Source organism: Nerophis lumbriciformis, linkage group LG07, assembly GCF_033978685.3.
Source record: "Nerophis lumbriciformis linkage group LG07, RoL_Nlum_v2.1, whole genome shotgun sequence".
NCBI lineage: Eukaryota > Metazoa > Chordata > Actinopteri > Syngnathiformes > Syngnathidae > Nerophis > Nerophis lumbriciformis.
The window spans coordinates 49,772,015-49,786,642 of NC_084554.2; the positions used below are offsets into that span (position 1 = coordinate 49,772,015).

A 14,628-nucleotide genomic window follows, 5' to 3' on the forward strand; every position below is an offset into this window, starting at 1 on the left:
TACATCAAGCAAGAGTGGGAAATAATTCCACTTCAAAAATGTGTCTCCTCAGTTCCCAAACGTTTACTGAGTGTTGTTAAAAGAAAAGGCCATGTTACACAGTGGTAAAAATGCCCCTGTCACAACTTGTTTGCAATGTGTTGCTGCCATTAAATTCTAAGTTAATGATTACCGTATTTTTCGGACTATAAGTCGCAGTTTTCCTTCTTTATTATGCATTTTCGGCAGGTGCGACTTATACTCCGGTGCGACTTATACTCCGAAAAATACGGTATTTGCAACAACAAAACAATTCTCAGTGTGAACATTAAATATCTTGTCTTTGCAGTCTCTTCAATTGAATATAAGTTGAAAAGGATTTGCAAATCATTGTATTCTCTTTTTATTTACCATTTACACAACGTGACAACTTCACTGGTTATGGGTTTTGTGTTTGATTCTTTGAGACGTGGCGTTTACTCAAGTAATAGTTCAACTGGAGACGTGTTTGGTTGAAGCAAGGCAAAAACTTGAGGGGAGATTTGTGAAAATACCGGTCGGTGTATGGTAAAAGTAATCACATTTTATCTGTGTGGCAATTATTTGAGGCCAGGTGTCCACTAAAGAACAGATAGTCTCCTATTTGAGGATACAGTACACGAATGAAGGCGTTTAGTTAAGAGGAGGCCTTTAATAGGACACATTGTGTATGCAAGTACTTTGAGGTGTCCATTGGAGTGGAGAAGTCTTGTAGTTTATTTACTCTCGTTGTCTGGCGTATGGGCGTAGCTATGGTGACTGTAATCACAGCGACCTAGTGGTGGTTATTTCAGGAGTTAGTTTGGGGTACGGCGTGTAATTTAGTCCCCTTGTCGTCCCTCAGCAGGTAACCTCTCCAAGACGTGTACGGCAGACGGCTGGACCGAGATGCGCCCGCTGGACATCGCCTTGAACTGCGGCTACAACATCAACAGCACCAGTGATGAGGTGAGAAAATTTGTCTTCCTTCTCGTACAGGGGCTCCAAACATATTTTTTTACTGAGGGCCACACGCGAAAAAATCAGAACATGCGGCGGCCATTTTGATATTTTTCATTTTCAAAACGTTTACATACACTTGTAAAGAGCATAATGTCTTGAGTTTCCAATCATTTCTACTGGAGTTCAATCAGCTCCATTTGGAGGTTAATTGGTGCTTTTTCCACATCAACTGCGAAGGGATTACCAAGCAGTTCAAATCTACATTTCTGACCATCAAAGTCGCCAAATCGCCGTCTTAACTCAGCGCAGAGTACGCTGAGTTTTTCAGCAAACTGTGCACACACGGCGGTAGAGCATACTTGCCAACCCTCCCGAATTTCCCGAGAATTGCCCCTACCGAAAACACAACAGAACAAATACCCAGAACCCTTTGCAGCACTAACTCTTCCGAGACGCTACAAGGTGTGTGTGGGGGGGGGTTTGGTGGTAGCGGGGGGTGTATATTGTAGCGTCCCGGAAGAGATAGTGCTGCAAGGGGTTCTGGGTATTTGTTCTGTTGTGTTTATGTTGTGTTACGGTGCGGATGTTCTCCCGAAATGTGTTTGTCATTCTTGTTTGGTGTGGATTCACAGTGTTAAAGTTGTTTATACGGCCACCCTCAGTGTGACCTGTATGGCTGTTGACCGAGTATGGCTTGCATTCACGTGTGTGTCACATATCTTGTGACTGGGCCGGCACGTTGTTAGAATGGATGAAAAGCGGAAGTGACGACAGCTCATAGAGGACGTTAAAGACAGTGCCTTTAAGGCACGCCCCCAAGACTGTGGTCCGGGTGGAATACGAGAGAATGGTTGCCCCGGGAGATTTTCGGTAGGGGCAATTCCCGGGAAATTCGGGAGGGTTGGCAAGTATGCTCTACCGCCGTGTGCGCAAAGTTTGCTGAAAAACTCAGTGTACTAGGCGCTGAGTTAAGACGGCGATTTGGCGACTTTGATAGTCAGAAATGTAGATTTGAACTGCTTAGTAATCCCTTCGCAGTTGATGTGGAAAAAGCACCAACTAACCTCCATATGGAGCTGATTGAACTCCAGTGGGATGACACGCTGAAGTCAATGTACGATGCTGTTGGCGCCGCACAGTTTCCACAATTTATCCCTGACACAATGCCTCAGCTCCGCACCCAAGCTGCTCAATTGCTCTCCATGTTCGGCAGCACTTATCTATGTGAGCAACTTTTCTCCTCAATGAAGATGAGGAAAACGTCTCACAGGATACGTCTGACTGATGAAAACCTTCGTTCGATAATGAAGGTTGCCTCAGCTCAAAGCCTGAACCCCGACATTAATGAACTAGCATCCAAGAAAAGATGTCATGTATCTGGCTTGGGCACATCAGATTAGATCAGTGTGTTGCAAACTGAGCAGTTTAAAGTCCTGAATGGTTGGTTTATTCATTGTTATTTTATTTTCAAATTTATTAGCCTGTGGAAAAAGTTAATGTTGATATTTACCTCAGAAGGCTGCAAATAGAAAAGAGGCATTCCATTTTTATTTAAATTGTTTTTGATATACCATTGATATTTTTTAATTATTATTATTAGAAACTCGATTTTGCATGTCACTATAAAGTTATATAAGCCTTACTTGTTCAATATTCAATGCAAAACTTGTTTGGGTCCCAATTAAAAGGTTAATTTGTTCAACCTTGGCCCGCGGCTTTGTTCAGTTTTAAATTTTGGCCCACTCTGTATTTGAGTTTGACACCCCTGCCATAAATAGTTAGCTTCTACCGACTCCAGTGGCCATAGACAGTTTGCTTCTACCGACTCCAGTGGCCATAGACAGTTTGCTTCTATAGACTCTAGTGGCCATAGCCAGATAGCTTCTACAGACTCTAATGGCCATTGACAGTTAGCTTCTACAGACTCCAGTGGCCATAGACAGTTAGCTTCTATAGACTCTAGTGGCCATAGACAGTTAGCTTCTACAGACTCTAGTGGCCATAGACAGTTAGCTTCTATAGACTCTAGTGGCCATAGACAGTTAGCTTCTACAGACTCTAGTGGCCATAGACAGTTAGCTTCTACAGACTCTAGTTGCCATAGACAGTTAGCTTCTATAGACTCTAGTGGCCATGGACAGTTAGCTTCTACATACTCTAGTGGCCATAGACAGTTAGCTTCTACAGACTCTAGTGGCCATAGACAGTTAGCTTCTATAGACTCTAGTGGCCATAGACAGTTAGCTTCTACAGACTTTAGTGGCCATAGACAGTTAGCTTCTACAGACTCTAGTGGCCATAGACAGTTAGCTTCTATAGACTCTAGTGGCCATGGACAGTTAGCTTCTACATACTCTAGTGGTCATAGACAGTTAGCTTCTACAGATTCTAGTGGCCATAGACAGTTAGCTTCTATAGACTCTAGTGGCCATAGACAGTTAGCTTCTACAGACTCTAGTGGCCATAGACAGTTAGCTTCTATAGACTCTAGTGGCCACAGACAGTTAGCTTCTACAGACTCTAGTGGCCATAGACAGTTAGCTTCTACAGACTCTAGTGGCCATAGACAATTAGCTTCTATAGACTCCAGTGGCCATAGACAGTTAGCTTCTACAGACTCTAGTGGCCATAGACCAGACCTAGGCAAATGAAGGCCCGGGGGCCACATGCGGCCCGTTAAGCTTTTCAATCTGGCCCGCCGGACATTCCCAAAAAATGTTTTTAGATCTTTAAGATGGAAACTAGCTGCCATTATGATGTGCAGTGATGTTTTCTAATGACCGCAAGTTTTGAACTATACAAAGTATTTCAATGGTTGGAATCTGCGCTTATGGATGATATACCAGTTACTATGGTAATCTTGATTAGTTACTATGGTCATCTAATTAGTTACTATGGTAATCTACGTCACAGCAGCTCAGATGAGGCACCAAGCAGTGTGGGCGGGAAGTGTTTCCACAGACGCGGAAGGAGATTTTCACAACAAAGTTCTAAAGCTTAGTGATATATCAGATTGTAGGTGGGTTTATTTTGTACCCTTCGCGTTCATATTTCACTTTGTTGCATTTTTGTTGCGTTTCACTTGATTGTAAAATATGTCGATCCAAAAAGGGTGTGACATTCATATTTTGTCGATATTCAGTGTTTTATCGTTCATAAAAAAATGTAAAATTCCATTACGTTTTTTAAGGTGGTCTGTCATAACGTTTTTAGCATTCAATCAGACATTATTGTGAGGTTGTGTATTAGTGTTCCTAAAAATAGATATATCGGCCCTCAGAGACATTTTTTTCTCTAAATGTGGCCCCCGAGTCAAAATAATTGCCTAGGCCTGCCATAGACAGTTAGCTTCTACAGACTCCAGTGGCCATAGACAGTTTGCTTCTATAGACTCCAGTGGCCATAGACAGTTTGCTTCTACAGACTCTATTGGCCATAGACAGTTAGCTTCTACAGACTCTAGTGGCCATAGACAGTTAGCTTCTACAGACTCTAGTGGCCATAGACAGTTTGCTTCTATAGACTCAAGTGGCCATAGACAGTTTGCTTTTATAGACTTCCAGTGGCCATAGACGGTTAGCTTCTACAGACTCTAGTGGCCATAGACAGTTAGCTTCTACAGACTCTAGTGGCCATATATAGTTTGCTTCTATAGACTCCAGTGGCCATAGACAGTTTGCTTCTACAGACTCTATTAGCCATAGACAGTTAGCTTCTACAGACTCTAGTGGCCATAGACAGTTAGCTTCTACAGACTCTAGTGGCCATAGCCAGTTTGCTTCTATAGACTCAAGTGGCCATAGACAGTTTGCTTTTATAGACTTCCAGTGGCCATAGACGGTTAGCTTCTACAGACTCTAGTGGCCATAGACAGTTAGCTTCTACAGACTCTAGTGGCCATATATAGTTTGCTTCTATAGACTCCAGTGGCCATAGACAGTTTGCTTCTACAGACTCTATTAGCCATAGACAGTTAGCTTCTACAGACTCTAGTGGCCATAGACAGTTAGCTTCTACAGACTCTAGGGCCATAGACCGTTAGCTTCTACAGACTCTAGTGGCCATAGACAGTTAGCTTCGATAGACTCTAGTGGCCATAGACAGTTAGCTTCTACAGACTCTAGTGGTCATAGACAGTTAGCTTCTACAGACTCTAGTGGTCATAGACAGTTAGCTTCTATAGAGTCTAGTGGTCATAGACATTTAGCTTCTACAGACTCTAGTGGTCATAGACAGTTAGCTTCTACAGACTCTAGTGGTCATAGACAGTTAGCTTCGATAGACTCTAGTGGTCATAGACAGTTTGCTTCTACAGACTCTAGTGGCCATAGACAGTTAGCTTCTACAGACTCTAGTGGCCATAGACAGTTTGCTTCTATAGACTCAAGTGGCCATAGACAGTTTGCTTTTATAGACTTCCAGTGGCCATAGACGGTTAGCTTCTACAGACTCTAGTGGCCATAGACAGTTAGCTTCTACAGACTCTAGTGGCCATATATAGTTTGCTTCTATAGACTCCAGTGGCCATAGACAGTTTGCTTCTACAGACTCTATTAGCCATAGACAGTTAGCTTCTACAGACTCTAGTGGCCATAGACAGTTAGCTTCTACAGACTCTAGGGCCATAGACCGTTTGCTTCTACAGACTCTAGTGGCCACAGACCGTTTGCTTCTATAGAGTCCAGTGGCCATAGACAGTTAGCTTCTACAGACTCTAGTGGCCATAGATAGTTAGCTTCTACAGACTCCAGTGGCCATAGACAGTTTGCTTCTTTAGACTCCAGTGGCCATAGACAGTTAGCTTCTACAGACTCTAGTGGCCATAGACAGTTAGCTTCTACAGACTCCAGTGGCCATAGACAGTTTGCTTCTATAGACTCCAGTGGCCATAGACAGTTTGCTTCTACACTCTCTAGTGGCCATAGACAGTTAGCTTCTACAGACTCTAGTGATCATAGACAGTTAGCTTCTACAGACTCTAGTGGTCATAGACAGTTAGCTTCTATAGAGTCTAGTGGTCATAGACAGTTAGCTTCTACAGACTCTAGTGGTCATAGACAGTTAGCTTCTACAGACTCTAGTGGCCATAGACAGTTAGCTTCGATAGACTCTAGTGGTCATAGACAGTTAGCTTCTACAGACTCTAGTGGTCATAGACAGTTAGCTTCTATAGAGTCTAGTGGTCATAAACATTTAGCTTCTACAGACTCTAGTGGTCATAGACAGTTAGCTTCTACAGACTCTAGTGGTCATAGACAGTTAGCTTCGATAGACTCTAGTGGTCATAGACAGTTTGCTTCTACAGACTCTAGTGGCAATAGACTGTTAGCTTCTACAGACTCTAGTGGCCATAGACAGTTAGCTTCTACATACTCTAGTGGCAATAGACAGTTAGCTTCTACAGACTCTAGTGGCCATAGACAGTTAGCTTCGATAGACTCTAGTGGTCATAGACAATTAGCTTCTACAGACTCTAGTGGCCATAGACAGTTAGCTTCTACAGTCTCTTGGCTTTGAAAGGGTCCTGAATGTTGCCAATATATATATGATGTTTGTTATTTGCGTGCTTATCCAGGATGTTGTTGTTGTGTTTGTGCAAAGTATTCTTGTCCTTATTGACTGAAGTGTTGGCACATCATCCAGTTCTCAGCAGGAAGTCAAAGCTTCCTATCAGTCTGCCACTTCCTGCTGACACGCTTTGAAACACTCTCAGCTAGTTCGATACGTTTCACACCATGGCGATATCGATACTGTAACTAACTCTTGGTACTTTTCACACCATAGCGATATCAATACTCCATCTATCCATCCATTTTATACCGCTTGTCCCGTTGGGGGTCACGGGTGCTGGAAGACGGGGTACACCCTGGACAAGTCGCCACCTCATCACAGGGTCAACACAGATAGACAGACAACATTCATACTCACATTCACACACTAGTGCCACTTTAGTGTTGGCAATCAACCTATCCCCAGGTGCATGTCTTTGGAGGTGGGAGGAGCCTATCCCCAGGTGCATGTCTTTGGAGGTGGGAGGAGCCTATCCCCAGGTGCATGTCTTTGGAGGTGGGAGGAAGCTGTAGTACCCGGAGGGAACCCACGCAGTCATGGGGAGAACATGCAAACTCCACACAGAAAGATTGAACCCAGGACCTTTGTATTGTGAGGCACACATACTAACCCCTGTACCACCGTTCTGCCCTTTCAATACTGTTAATAACTGTTATTACTTATCATACAATAATGATATCAATACTGTTAATAACTGTTATTACTTATCACACTATGACGATGTAAATACGGTTAGTAACTGTTATTACTTATCATACAATGATGATATCACTTTTAATAACTTATTATTTATCATACAATGATGATATTATAACAGTTAATAACTAATTATGTATTATACAATGATATCAATACTGTTATTAATTATCATACAATGATGATATCAATACTGTTAACAACTGTTATTACTTATCATACAATGATGATATCATCACTTTTGATAACTTATTATTTATCATTGAATGATGACATTAAAACAGTTAATAACTGTTATTATTTATCATACAATGATATCAATTCTGTTATTAACTGTTATTACTTATCATACAATGATGGTATCAATACGGTTAGTAACTGTTATTACTTATCACAAAATGATGATATCAATACTGTTAACTGTTATTACTTATCATACAATGATATCATCACTTTTACTAACTTATTATTTATCATACAATGATGATATTAAAACAGTTTACTGTTATTACTTATCATACAATGATATCAATAATGTTATTAACTGTTATTACTTATCATACAATGATGACATCAATACAGTTTGTAACTTGTATTACTTATCATACAATGATGATATCAATACTGTTATTAACTGTTATTACTTATCACAAAATGATGATGATATCAATACTGTTATTACTTATCATACAATGATGATGATATCAATACTGTTATTACTTATCAGACAATGATGATCTCAATAAGGTTAATAACTGTTATTATTTATCATACAATGATGATATAAATACTGATAACTGTTATCATACAATGATATCAATACTTTTAATAACTTATTATTTATCATACAATGATGATATCAAAACAGTTAACTGTTATTACTTATCATACAATGATATCAATACTGTTAACTGTTATTACTTATCATACAATGATATCAATACTGTTAACTGTTATCATAAACTGATATCAATGCTTGTAATAACATATTTATTTATCATACAATATTGATAACAAAACAGTTAATAACTGTTATTACTTATCATACAATGATGACATCAATACTGTTATTAACTGGTACTTATCACACAATGATAATATCAATACTCCTAATAACTTATCATACAATGATATCAATACTGTTAATGACTGTTATTACTTATCATACAATGATGATATATATACTGTTATTACTTATCACACTGACGATATCAATACAGTTAATAACTGTTATTACTTATCACACGATGACGATATCAATACAGTTAATAACTGTTATTACTTGTCATACAATGATGATATCAATACTGTTATTAACTGTTATTACTTATCATACAATGATGATATCAATACAGTTAATAACTGTTATTACTTATAATACAATGATGATATCAATACCGTTACTGTTAGTTCTTTTCACACCATGACGATATCAATACTACTGTTTTTCACGTCCCAATACTTTTGTCCTCATGTATCATCTGCAGGGCAAGTTTTTTTGGCAAGTGAAGATCGGCTACACCGTCGGTCACAGCGTCTCCCTCGTCTCTCTCACCACCGCCATCGCCGTCCTCTGCATCTTCAGGTATGCGACAACAGCATACCGTATGTACAGTAATAGTACGGTATCACACATGATATCATAGCATATGATATTTTTGACGGACAATATTAATCGGAGGGCTTCTCTCTGCATACACTTCCTTTTTCATCATGACGGACTGATACCATCACTGATATCATCGCTGATATCATGACTAATACATCACGCATGTCACAACTGATATCGTCCCTAACATCATCACTGACATTGTCACGGGTATCATCAGTGATAATGTCACTGATATTATCACTAATGTCCTAACATCGTCACTGATATCATCACAGATATCATCACCAGGGTTTCCCCTAAACTGCCAAGATACCTGTGGTGGTGGGGGCGTGGTTGGGGACGTGATCACCATGACATCATCGAGTAATTTGCATAATTTGCTATGACGATAGGATTTTCTTTAAAAAGGCTCAAAAAATGTAAACATACATTTGCACAATTTATTGATTAATAGTCACTGAGTCCATAATTGATAGTTTATTGATTGATTATTTAGTCAGTGAGTCCATAATTGACAGTTTATTGATTGATTATTTAGTCAGTGAGTCCATAATTGACAGTTTATTGATTGATTATTTAGTCACTGAGTCCATAATTGACAGTTTATTGATTGATTATTTAGTCAGTGAGTCCATAAGTGACTATTTATTGATTGATTATTTAGTCACTGAGTCCATAATTGACAATTTATGGATTATTTAGTCACTGAGTCCATAAATTAAATTTGATTGATTGATTATGTAATCACTGAGTCCATAATTGACAGTTTATTGATTATTTAGTCACTGAGTCCATAATTGACAGTTTATTGATTGATTATTTAGTCACTGAGTCCATAATTGACAATTTATTGATTTATTATTTAGTCACTAACTCCATAATTTAAATATGATTGATTGATTATGTAATCAGTGAGTCCATAATTGACAGTTTATTGATTGATTATTTAGTCACTGAGTCCATAATTGACTATTATTATAATTGACGTGTTTTTGTCCGCCAGGAAGCTGCACTGCACGAGGAACTACATCCACATGCACCTGTTTGTCTCCTTCGTCCTCAAGGCCATCGCCGTCCTCATCAAAGATGTTGTCCTCTACGAGGTCGGAGAGGTGGACAACTGCACGTCAAGCTCGGTGGGAAGACCTGAGCAAGAATCCTCTTTGTTTTGAAAGGGTCAACATCCTGCTCTTTTTATTTTTAGTCCGTTCATTTTTCATCAAACAACATAAAGATAGTAAACAATTACTAATATTACAACATGATTAGTATTTTATCTACAGTAAATTGTCAACAACTACTAATATCAACATTATTATTATTTTATCTGCAGTAAATTGTCAACAATTACAACATGATTAGTATTTTATTTGCAGTAAATTGTCAACAATTACTAATATTACAACATTATTAGTATCTCATCTGCAGTAAATTGTCAACAATTACTAATATTACAACATTATTAGTATTTCATCTGCAGTAAATTGTCAACAATTACTAACATTACAACATTATTAGTATTGTACCTGCAGTAAATTGTCAACAATTACTAATATTAACACTATTATTTTATCTGCAGTAAATTGTCAACAATTACCCTACTAATATTAACATTATTATTATTGTATCTGCAATAAATTGTCAACAATTACCCTACTAATATTAACATTATTATTATTGTATCTGCAATAAATTGTCAACAATGACTAATATTACAACATTATTGGTATTTTATCTCCAGTAAATTGTCAACAATTACTAATATTAACATGATTTTAATTGTATCTGCAGTAAATTGTCAATAATTACCCTACTAATATTAACATTATTATTCTTTTATCTGCTGTAAATTGTCAACAATTACGGTACTAATATTAACATTAATATTATTTTATCTGCAGTAAATTGTCAACAATTACTAATATTAATTACAACATTATTATATTTTGCACTATATTAATTTATATTATTGTGTGTTCAACTTTGTACTTTTTTATGTCACTGCCTGAAAAAAAGAAATGAAAAAAAAAAAAGAAAAATATTACAACATTAATAGTATTTTATCTGCAGTACATTGTCAATAATTACTAATATTACAACATTATTAGTATTTTATCTGCAGTAAATTGTCAACAATTATCAATATTAACAACATTATTAGTATTTTATCTGCAGTAAATTGTCAACAATTATCAATATTAACAACATTATTAGTATTTTATCTGCAGTAAATCGTCAACAATTACTAATATCACAACATTATTATTTTATCTACAGTATACTGTTAACAATTACCGTACTAATATTACAACATTATTAGTATTTTATCTGCAGTAAATTGTCAACAATTACTAACATTAACATTATTATTTTATCTGCAGTAAATTGTCAACAATTACCCTACTAATATTAACATTATTATTATTTTATCTGCTGTAAATTGTCAACAATTACCGTACTAATATTAACATTATTATTTTATCTACAGTAAATTGTCAACAATTACTAATATTACAACATTATTAATATTTTATCTCCAGTAAATTGTCAACAATTACTAATATTAACCACATGATTTTTATTTTATCTGCAGTAAATTGTCAACAATTACTAATATTACAACATTAACAGTATTTTATCTACAGTAAATTGTCAACAATTACTAATATTAACAACATGATTAGTATTTTATCTGCAGTAAATTGTCAACAATTAATATTACAACATTAATAGTATTTAAGCTGCAGTAAATTGTCAACAATTACTAATATTACAACATTATTAGTATTTTATCTACAGTAAATTGTCAACAATTACTAGTATTACAACATTATTAGTATTTTATCTACAGTAAATTGTCAACAATTACTAATATTACAACATTATTAGTTTTTTATCTGCAGTGAATTGTCAATAATTACTAATATTACAACATTAATAGTATTTTATCTGCAGTAAATTTTCAACAATTACTAATATCAACAACATGATTAGTATTTTATCTGCAGTAAATTGTCAACAATTAATAATATTACAACATTATTAGTATTTAATCTGTAGTAAATTGTCAACAATTACAAATATTAACAACATTATTAGTATTTTATCTGCAGTACATTTTCAACAATTACCGGTACTAATATTACAACATTTTTAGTATTATATCTGCAGTAAATTGTCAACAATTACTAATATTACAACATTATTAGTATTTTATTTACGTAAGTTGTCAATAATCATTAACATTACCAACATGGTTAGTATTTTATCTGCAGTAAATTGTCAACAATTACTAATATAGATACATAGATAGTACTTTGATGTCAACAATGAACAGTTACTAGTATATTTAAAAGTGGGTGTATTGAAGTTTTTTGCAGTGAAATATGAGCAAACACTGAACAACATGAACATTAAAGGTGGGCTGCAAGGTGGCGATGGTGTTCTTCCAGTACGCCATCATGGCGTCCTTCTTTTGGCTGCTGGTAGAAGGCCTCTACCTTCACGCCCTGCTGGCTGTCTCCTTCTTCTCGGAGAGGAAGTACTTCTGGGCGTACATTCTCATCGGCTGGGGTGAGAACGTCTTAACCGACTTCACCGACTACACGTCCTCGTCGGCACGCTCGTCATCCGAGCTTAACCGCTTCATGTGTCGTCTCTCAGGTGGGCCCGCCGTCTTCATCGCAGCCTGGAGCGTCGCCAAGACCTACTATAACGATGTCGGGTGAGACAAATTGTGACGTGTGTGTGTGTGTGTGTGTGAGAGTGTGTTTCATTGTCGTTTCCTGTGTAAGCAGCTGCTGGGACATCATCGAGACCAGCGACGTATTCTGGTGGATCATTAAAGCTCCAATCCTGGCATCTATCTTGGTAGGTGCACAATATGAACCTTCAAAGAAAAAATTTGAAATCATTTTCATGGCTGTATGCTTTTTAATCATAATAAGAGGAGCATCTCTGCTGTTGCCATGGTGACCGTGCGTCACCCACTTTAAATGGTCCACAGTGGTAAAAGTCATTCAAGCTACATTACGTTTTCCTTTTATTTGTGATTTTTTAAAATATTTTTAATTGTGATTTTTATTTGATTAGATTTTTTAATACTTTCTTATTTACAGTATTTTTTCTTTTTAATTCTATTTTCTATTTTAATATTTATTTTTTGTACTTTTTATTTTATATTATATTATATTGTATTATATTATATTAATACTATCTATATTTTATTTTTTTAATCTTTTTCATTTTTTAAAGTACTTTTTTCTTTTCTTTTTTTTTTTACATGGACCCGCTCCTCTGCGAGTGTGTCAATCGCACACCTGTATGATTGTAGCTCTGCCCCTAAAACATCATTTGTACCTGCCTGCCTCAGAAATAAAACGCCTTACTCGGAATAAACACTATGCGTGTTTTTCACGTTCCAAGAGAAATATTACACCATAAATAGCTTGTTATTTGTTATGTTAATCTGCTAGTTGCTAGGCAGAATCCATGTGTTCAGTCATATCCGACTATGGTTAAATAAATAAATATATATATCTGCTCGTTAGTCACAGATAGCCGAGAGGAATAGAAATGTTTGTCTGTTTATACAGTAAACCCTCATTTATCGCTGCTAAAGTAAATAATTTCCCCAAATTTTTTATTTAAAAAATACACATTTTTATAGTGAGAGCATACAAAAACGTTTTATGAAGTTCTAATTAATTATTTTTTTTGGAATAAGAAATAAAGAACACAAATTCACCTTTTTTTAAATTGATACATTGTTTTGAATTGTTGAATGTATTTTTTTATTTTACACATATTCACCTTCACATTCATTTACTCTAATATATTAGTGCTTCCTGAGGCTGAGCCAATCAGAGGCCACGATACTGAACAGTGCACCCTGATTGCTTTGGTCTCATCTCGTGGTAGTATTGATATTTATCATTCATTTCTTTGCTCAACATTTCTTCGTTTTTTTCCCCCCAAAATGCATCAAGTATGAATAATAAACAATAACAAAATATGCAATGTTGTGAAGTCCCTGCTCTGCATTGCATATTAAAGACATATTGTAAGAAAGTAAGTGAATATAACATAAGAGTGTACTAGGGTTGTATAGTATACCGGTACTAGTATAGTATTGCGGTACTAATGAATCAAAAATGGTACTATACTCTGTTTTTTAAAGTACCGTCGAGACATTGCTGGTTTTACGAGCAGAGGAGTATGTTCGGCAGCGCGCACACACACAGAGTACTTACAAGCAGACACAGTTTGTAGACTAAAAAGGGAGAATGGACGCACTTTGGCTTAAAAAGTTAATATAAAGGTGAAGTTATGACACTGAAACGCCCTCAGGAAGAGTTGCTTTAAGACATGGCAACAAATAAAGTAAGTTTCTTACAAGTACCATTATCACTGGAGGACCAGGAATAGCTCAACATGCTTCACTACACACCGTAGGAGGATACAATAGCTCACCGGTGTCCCAATGTAAACAAACGCCATGGGTGGATCTACACCTGACATCCACTGTAATGATACCAAGTACAATAGCGTATCTAGTTGATACTAGTATGATTACATCGATATTTTTATGGTCACAAAATCTTTTTTCCTTTTTTTAAAATTCATATTATGTTTATAAACTCAGGAAATATGTCCCTGGACACATGAGGATTTTGAATATGACCAATGTATGATCCTGTAACTACTTGGTATCGGATCGATACCTAAATGTGCGGTGTCATCCAAAACTAATGTAAAGTATCAAAGAAGAGAAGAATAAGTGATTATTA

General features: G+C 36.5%; 1 protein-coding gene across 3 annotated transcripts in view; it reads left to right on the forward strand.

Moving 5' to 3' along the window:
• vipr1b (vasoactive intestinal peptide receptor 1b) overlaps window positions 1–14,628 on the forward strand; it is a 72,931-nt gene that overhangs the window by 37,658 nt on the left and 20,645 nt on the right. For all 3 annotated transcript variants that reach the window (XM_061964923.2, XM_061964924.1, XM_061964922.2), the window contains 6 exons: window positions 863–966; window positions 8,715–8,812; window positions 9,843–9,975; window positions 12,259–12,412; window positions 12,503–12,563; window positions 12,637–12,709. In XM_061964923.2, coding sequence (XP_061820907.1) covers window positions 863–966; window positions 8,715–8,812; window positions 9,843–9,975; window positions 12,259–12,412; window positions 12,503–12,563; window positions 12,637–12,709 — 623 coding nt within the window. The remainder of the gene's footprint in view (window positions 1–862; window positions 967–8,714; window positions 8,813–9,842; window positions 9,976–12,258; window positions 12,413–12,502; window positions 12,564–12,636; window positions 12,710–14,628) is intronic.